The sequence below is a fragment of the Rutilus rutilus genome (genome assembly GCF_951802725.1).
Source record: "Rutilus rutilus genome assembly, chromosome: 11".
Classification (NCBI taxonomy): domain Eukaryota; kingdom Metazoa; phylum Chordata; class Actinopteri; order Cypriniformes; family Leuciscidae; genus Rutilus; species Rutilus rutilus.
This window is the reverse complement of record NC_140216.1, coordinates 27,775,158-27,783,508: the sequence shown is the minus strand read 5'-3', so window position 1 is coordinate 27,783,508 and position 8,351 is coordinate 27,775,158. Positions and strand designations below refer to the sequence as shown.

The 8,351-nt window shown below is 35.9% G+C and overlaps 1 protein-coding gene across 5 annotated transcripts in view; it reads left to right on the top strand.

The window, feature by feature from the left end:
• The first annotated feature begins 733 nt into the window (after positions 1 to 733).
• Positions 734 to 8,351, top strand: part of dazl (deleted in azoospermia-like) — a 72,862-nt gene continuing 65,244 nt past the window's right edge. For 2 of the 5 annotated variants that reach the window (XM_084422531.1, XM_084422532.1), the window contains exons 1-2: positions 734 to 846; positions 1,435 to 1,551. In XM_084422531.1, coding sequence (XP_084278657.1) covers positions 832 to 846; positions 1,435 to 1,551 — 132 coding nt within the window. In that variant the 5' untranslated portion in view covers positions 734 to 831. Of the gene's footprint in view, positions 1,297 to 1,434; positions 1,552 to 8,351 lie in introns of all 5 variants that reach the window. The other 3 variants (XM_084422529.1, XM_084422528.1, XM_084422530.1) reach the window with 3 other exon arrangements.

Genomic DNA, 8,351 nt, shown 5'->3' with positions numbered 1-8,351 from the left:
TTTCTGTGGAGGTGATTGCCTTTAAACTACCTCCACACAGTCAACACCGGACAGTAGGTTAGCCTAGTAGGTTTTGGCCTGGTTTCACAGACAGGGTTTAGATTAAGCCAAGATTAGGCTTTAGAACAATTGGAGCATATAAATAACTTTTATAAGCCTGCCTTAGAAAAAAAAAAAAAAACATTACTGATGTGACATAAGACATGTCAGTGCAAATTGTTTTCAGTTGAAACAGCTCAAACATGCATTTTAGTCCAGGACTAGGTTTAGGCCTTGTCTGTAAAGAGGCATATGGCCTTAAATTCAGTCCAGACAGGCAGCTCATAATTTTTAAACGCGACATCTAGCGGTTAGCTATCGCTATAACAACATTTCCTCCTCAATAATAATGGATTAACTAGCATTGCACCAAATTTTCCGTCAAATTCAGACAATATTATTACATTTTCTCATTTAAAAAAGGCCGATTTATTTTGCAATTGAAATGCTAAACAAAGTTTTGATAGCCTTTAAAGTTTTTAAGGTCCGTGTACATTCCCAAACTTTTAGACCGTACCAAAATGGATTAACGTTACATTTTAGATTCTATCAAATCTGCCACAATATTTTAGAAATAATTAGAGTATGTAATGAGTGAGAATTTTTTTTTTTTTTTTTAAATCAATGTTTGTTATTCCGTATTGACTTTCCGTATTGAAAATTCGCCTTATTTGGTATGGTGCATTTTCCAATTAGGACTGAGAATGGGTGTGGCGCTCTAATGCGACTCAAGCCAGAAGCAGCCACAGACCCAACGAGCCATTCACTTCATTAACTTATTTTGTCATTTTAATGATTTTACATATGGTAAGTAACAAAATTAGTAATAGTAATTGATCGTTTTATCTTTCAGCCACCATCTATAAAGTTCTATGTTGTTAATGTCGAGTTGTATTGCTGTAAAATAGATCGCGCGGTAAATTCGCCATCAAAGGAAATCAATTCAGACCGTCGTCCATTAAATTATGTACATCTGCCAGGAGAACACAAATGTTCGGCTAATTAACTCATTTTAGCCTAAATGCCAAGATTGCTTAATGAAGAAACATGAAAACATCGTGTACGAGATCGACGCGGTTTCGTCCGCGTGTGGTCGAGCACTTTGAAACTTCTTCATCTAGCTAGCATTTCGGTTGACTTTAAGGTTTATTTTTAGGTAGGCCTAATCGGTAACGAAACGTGAGGCCTTACTTCAAATCTAAGATGTATCAGGGCGTTAAGTTACCCCTGTGCCTTATATGTGGGCTGTATTCACAGGTAATGGTATTTTGAATCTCAAAAACGTTGTTATTGGTTGTTTTTGAGAGCTCATGTTTTACTTTTGACCTGTTCGTTCTATTGTTAATAATGTGTGTTGATGTAACGTTAGTGCTGAAAATGTTGTAAAATCCACAGGATATCCAGAAGCACCGTCAGGGCTTTCCGTCCTCTCTGAAGCTGTCTAACGGCTACATTTTACCTGAGGGCAAGATGACGCCCAACACACTGTTCGTCGGCGGGATTGACATGAAGGTAATGGCGTTGATGATAAACTGAAACCGCTGTTCTTTTTGTGGTCTAATATGTTCAAGCTGGTTCATTGTGTTTCTAAATTATATCTACAATTCGACAGTTTCTATCTAACGTAACTCCCCAAACTGATCCCCTTTTCACAGTGGTGGACTTCGTTACTCAACTTAAGGACATTTTTATCTGTATTTTAGCAGAGTAACGTTACTTTTATTTTGGGAAACTTTCTCTTCACTACATTCCAAAGCATAATGTCGTGCTTTTTACTCCACTACATTATAAAAACGTTCCTTGTTGTTTCGAGCTGAAGAAATCGCCACCCCCTCCGAAGCAAGAGCGGTGTCCGATTCATGAACGAGCTGATTCATTTATGATAACCGAATCTATGTTCGGAACGGCACTGACTCACTGCTTACTGTCTAGTACAGCAGAGGTGGCTGGAGTATCCTAAAACTGTACTCGAGTAAAAGTACAAGTACTTATAGAAATATTTACTCAAAGTAATAATCTTTGTAGTTACTTGAGTAAGAGTAAAAATTATCCAATCAAAAAAAAAAATCTGTTTAAGTAGCTAGTTTCTTCGGATCATATATGTACCCTATAAAACAACAATACAATTAGGGATGCACGATATTGCATTTTGGCCGATATTCGATATGCCGATATTTTCAAACTATTTTTGTCCATACCTATATATATATATATATATATATATATATATATATATATATATATATATATACACACACACATTTTCCCCCTGATATATTTACACTTTTACTGAAGAGAAATCCAAGTCTCTCTCCTGTACTATCTTTACCATATTACACTCATGTGTTGTAGATAAGGCAATACGCAAGACAAACAAAACAACATTTGATTCTACCATAAATGTATAATTTTACAAATGTAGACAGACATTCACCCCGGAAAAATAGGCAAATTATTTAACTTGGAGAATAAATGATATGCCAGTGCCACATTTTATTTTTAAGTTCAGACTTCAAACTTCAGTCCTTAGGAGTAAAATAAATCAAAATAAATTTTCAAATAAAAAATTTACATCTTCTACTTGAACAGGTCTACCAAATGCTCCCCTGTTTTCGGTGCTGATGCAGTGGCGACCCGTTCATGTGACATGTAAGGGTGGCGCTGCCAATAAAGCAACTAAAAGCTGTCACAACGAACTGCAAAAGTAATGATTATGAATATGTCAAATATAGCAAGGAGACATTTTAATTGTTTATTAATAAAAAAGTGTTCTCTGTGTCGGCTGAAAAGATGAAGTTGACGATGACTTGCGATCTTCGCAGTAGTGAACGCGCCGGAGAGAAATGCACATTTCGGATTACATAGTTTTCTTAAGTTTTGAAATGTTCTGTTTAAAAATATGGTTTCAAGTGTTCTGTAGATAATAGATATATTTCTCAGGTCTGTGAGGCAAGTAGGCTATGCTGAGTTTCGTTTCATTTATGAGCGCAGGCGCCTCCGTGTCGTGATATCTATTATCTGCTTTATTTATTAAATCCAGGCAATTGGTTGATGAAACATTGATTAAAATTAAGATACAATTAATACAAAACGAAATTCACTTAGAAAGGCTTTGTGCTTTCTGTTTGAGGTCTCTGTGGAAGTTTTAAAGCAGTCTCTTTTAGTGCCGGTTTCAGAGCGCTCACGTCCGTAACCGAGAACTGTCACTGTTTTTCCTCATAAATGCGAACACGAAAAATAAAATAAAATGAATATTTTATGCTCTGTGGAGAGCATAGTAGCTTGGAGAGTTTACATTAGTAAGCTACAGGACATCGTCTTTCAAAACATGACCTGCACGAAAGAGAAAAAAAATTACTGCGTCATTGTACCCAGCACTTCTGAAAACGCACTTGCGAATGCGTCTCTGTCCCCAGCACATTTCAAACCAAACTGACGCCCATGCTGGAAATGCCTCCACATGTTAAGTTGCTGGCCCTCATGCACGGTCGTCACGTGCACATAGGAAACACGCCACCCTATCGGCAAAGGGTGAAATGATCCGCTCATCGGCAGAAATGATCATATCGGCCGATGCCGATGATGGTCATTTAAAGCTTTTATCGGCCGATACCGATGTTGTGCCGATATCATCGTGTATCCCTAGATACAATAACATGTTAATATTTAGATATTGAATTTAAATGATTATTATAAGTGGATATCTTTGCAGTAAACACAGTAGGGTTGCACAATATTGGAAAACATTTACACCGATATTTTTTTTTCTTATATATATATATATATATATATATATATATATATATATATATATATATATATATATATATATATATATATATATAAAAACAATTTCGCCAGATGACTTGAATAGCTCTTTTATAAGGGAGTGGATCTGCATAGAAAATAAAGAAATGATAAGCATAGATAAATACAATAGAAGAAAGATACAATAACCAGTGCTTTGTTTTTCAGGTAAATCTAGCGGTATTCTGGTACAGAAACTGAATAATCAAATGTAAAATAAGTCTTCACTGTATAAATGAAATGTAACTTAAATAATTACATAAGCTTGTATTTTGGTAAGCCGCGTCTTTGACATTGTGGAAAATAGAATAACAGAAACAAAATGTATTAGCCTTTTACCCGTTATTATCCATCTAAATTAATCTACTGCGAAATATAGGAGCTTGTTAACTCAAACGTGAGATTTTACTGGGACGTCACGTTTATTGAAATGTGAGCTGCGCTAATTGCGCTAGCCTGCCTAACGTTATGCCTGTAAAACAAAATAAAATAGGCCTAGGCTACTTGATTATATTATTTATTTATTTTAAATTGGATATCTCTGCTATTCTGAATTAGGGCTGTTGGAACGAATTCCGAAATTCGAATATAATTCGAATATTAAAAAAATCAATACTATTCGAATGCTGAAGTTCCTATTCGAATATTGCTTTTTTAAGTATATATTTTTTTTAAATGCAATCTTGCCTTTCTCGCCGCCTTGGCACACACATGTGAAAATTAAATGCTTTTGTTTCGTCTGATAAACAATAAAGTTTTTGAATCGTAACACAATTGTGCACGTTATCCACGCTGTATCATCATAACAACTGTCAAAAGTCGCGGAGAGGAATGTCTCCACGGTAACGGAGATCAACAATTTGATTCTCAGTCCACATTACAACGTGAAAACGGCGTCTTCAAATATATCCACTTTGGAGTGCTTTTTCATTAATAAAAACGCCGTCTCATTGTGGACGGAAGGCCAAAACGGAGAGGAAAATATACGTTATTTTTTTTATGACAACTTACAACCTGACAAGCTAGGCGATCTGTCGGAGGAACCGCCGCTAAAACAGGCAAGAATTACTTGTGTTCTGCCTCTCTCCTCATCACGGGGCTCAACTGCTACCAGCTGTCCGCCAAAAGGCAATAACAGACAAACTGACGGTTTATCTGTGAAGATATGAGACCGATCAACATCACGCATTGGCGATCCATAAGACTGTGTAATGTCGTAAATATTAATAATAGGATGAATTTGAGCATTTAATATTCGAATATTATTCGAATATTAAATAAAATAAGGAATGGAATTCGAATAGTATTATAGAGGAAGATTGACAGCCCTATTCTGAATTAACCATACAGTTTAATGTTTTTGTCTGCAGAACAAATTTGTATAAAAACGAACAGCATACTAATAAAAAAAATATATATATATAAAGGATAAATTATGTTTGACAGGGAATGCATCTCAAGGTCGCATACACGGACTCATGTTGCCGTTGGAGCGGCAAATAAACTATTACGCTAATTAAAGTTACAAAAGTTGAAAAAAGGTGTAGGCCTACCTACGTCTTTCCGTGGTTGAAACAAAAATTCTTCTGATGTTTATTCATGTTTATTTGATGCTATCGATTAACTAGAAGGATAATTGTGAGATATAATTGTGTATGTGTCCCGTGCACTATATGAGAGGTGGCTCTTTGCGCGCTTTGTGAGTGCGCAGCTCAGAAAACAGCGCGCATGCAGACGTGTCCTGTCTTGCGCTTGAATGCTTTTCTATTCCTAATCCTACTAACTAGCCTATAAAAATAATTTCATTCATGTTATTGCATGTGAATAAATGTGTTTAACTATAGAGCTATGTGAGAAATGCCATTTTCTTTATATTGACGATTATCGTCTGGAAACAAACTTTTATAATCGACATTGCGATACTTGCGAGACATCGTTGCTATACGATAATATCGTCATATCGCCCAGCCCTAATGGACGTGACACAAAAAACTAACTTTTTGAACTTTTTTTAATCCGGATGAAGAAGGGTTGGCTCTCCACAGAACATAAAATATTCATTTTATTTTATTTTTTGATTTCGCATTTATGAGGAAAAAACAATGTTACGGACGTGACCGCTATGAAAACGGCACTAAAAGACTGCTTTATAACTTTCACAGAGACCTCAAACAGGCATTTAAAACACCAAATATTAAGGACTGGCATATCAAGCAAAATAATATTCGATGATTGTTCGAAAATCGTACCTCTCCCCCCACATGCTCACCGGTAAGACTGCGTTCGCTCAAATCCCGCTCCGACATTACATTTCTTTTTACTGTAGGCTAATAGGCCTACAACACGTGTTGTAGCCTAGTCATTAAAGAAAACGATTTAGTTTCATATTTGTTTAAATAAAAAAAAATATTTTTTAATTTCATCTGTTGATTATATGAAAAGTGAAAAGCATGAGTAAGATCATAAGATGCGCAATATATCGGGAGATAAATGGAGTGGGTAGATGTGATTTTGACCACTTCATTAAGTTTGTTTTTGTTGAAAACCTTTATTTAAAGTGAATTTCGTTTTGTATTAATTAGGGCTGGGTACCGAGTTCAATACTTTTTAGGTACCGACCGAATTGCCTAGATACTATCGAGTATCGAAAAATGACTTGTTGTACGGTACCAGATTTCAATACCTAAGGGGTTAACTCGTCAACGTCAGTGCTCTAACAAATACATATGAAATGCACAACGACACACCTAAAGTCGCTCACGCACATACACGCAAACTCTACACACACGAGACGCGCGGAACTCTACGCGCACATACTCATATGAGACGCGCGCGCACACAAACTGTCCACGCACATACTCATATGAGACGTGAGCGCACACACACACACACACACACACACACACACACACACACAAACTCTCTGCGCACATACTCAATGAGACGCGAGCACACACACAAACTCTCTGCGCACATACTCATATGAGACGCGAGCACACACACACACAATACCCTAAATATGTGGAAAAGTCGATCAAAAGTGTGGCTACATTTCTCCAGGCTCGATGCCAACAGCGCGCGATACAGTATTTGCGGTAAAATAATTTCTGCAATGACCGGTACCACGACAGATATGATGAAGACCTTGACAGTGCACAAGTAAACATAAGAGCAGAAGGTTGCTCCGTCTTCGACTGGTAAATGGAGATACCTTGTTGATCACTCTGACAGTGTTTATATTGCAATAATGACTTACTGAATGTACTCTGCTGTTCAAAAATGTGTTGGTTAGAATTCTTTTTCAGTAAAGATGCATTAAAGTGATAAAAAAATGACCTTAAAACATGTGTAATGTTACAAAAGATTTCTGTTTCAAATAAATACTGTTCTTTTGAAATTTGTATTCATCGAAGAATCATGAAAAAATGTATCATAGTTTCCAAAATATTAAGCAGCAAACTGTTTTTAGGGCTGCAACAAACGATTATTTTGATAATGGATTAATCTAACGATTATTAGAACGATTAATCGACTATTCATCGATTATTTCGCCGACTAATCAGTCCGTTTGGAACGATTATTCAGCCTTTTCAATTAGTTAAAACACAGAGTTATACATATTCTAACTATAATATAAAAAAAGAAAATCACTTCAGCTTTTGAAATGGTTGTTTTAATGAACTTTGAGCAACTAAACAGGTCATTCTCTTTAAGTGTTCAGATTTCTGTCCAACTCAAATCACACACAAATGCTCTCTAAGCATTGTTTAAATATTCTGTTCTCTTTCAATAGAAAAAAATAAACAAAAAAAATTATCAGCTGCATTACAGACACACTTAAACGGCAAACAATTATTATAAGAATCTTTTTTTTATTTTTTTTATTGATATGACAATTGAGCTGAGCTGACAGAGACATTCTCATTCACCTTTTAATTTACAGTATAAAAAATTAACTGACATGATATTCTTCATAACATCTCCTTTTGTAAGTCTTCATGAATATGTAACAAAATACAGGCAAGGGATAAGACTGTAATAACGTTACCTAATAGAGCTACAATAATAAAAACAGCCCCGACTCCTAAGCTTGATCAAGCTTTATTCTATGCAAAAATAAATCATCACATTACTGTAATTATATTATTATTGTTAATATTATTGCTATTATTAGTAGTATTGCATTCTCTAAAAAGAGATTTACTGCTAGTTATTTAGCTTCAGCTGGAGAATATTCACCTCTCACCGGCTCGTCTCCTGCCGGGTTTTTCCTCTTTAAGTGTTTTAACATGCATGTTGTGCTCCCGTGAAAAGCAAGTTCCGCCTTGCATGTATTGCATACCACAGCATTCTTGGTTTGCAGTTTTGTGAAACTTTACACACCTTGCTAGTTCGGATTCGTTTGCACTCCGTCATAATTCGCGCTGTGTTTTCTTCTACCGCAATAGCATTTGTAACGGCTGCATTACACTCTAGCGCTACAGCGCCGTAGCGGTCAAATCGCG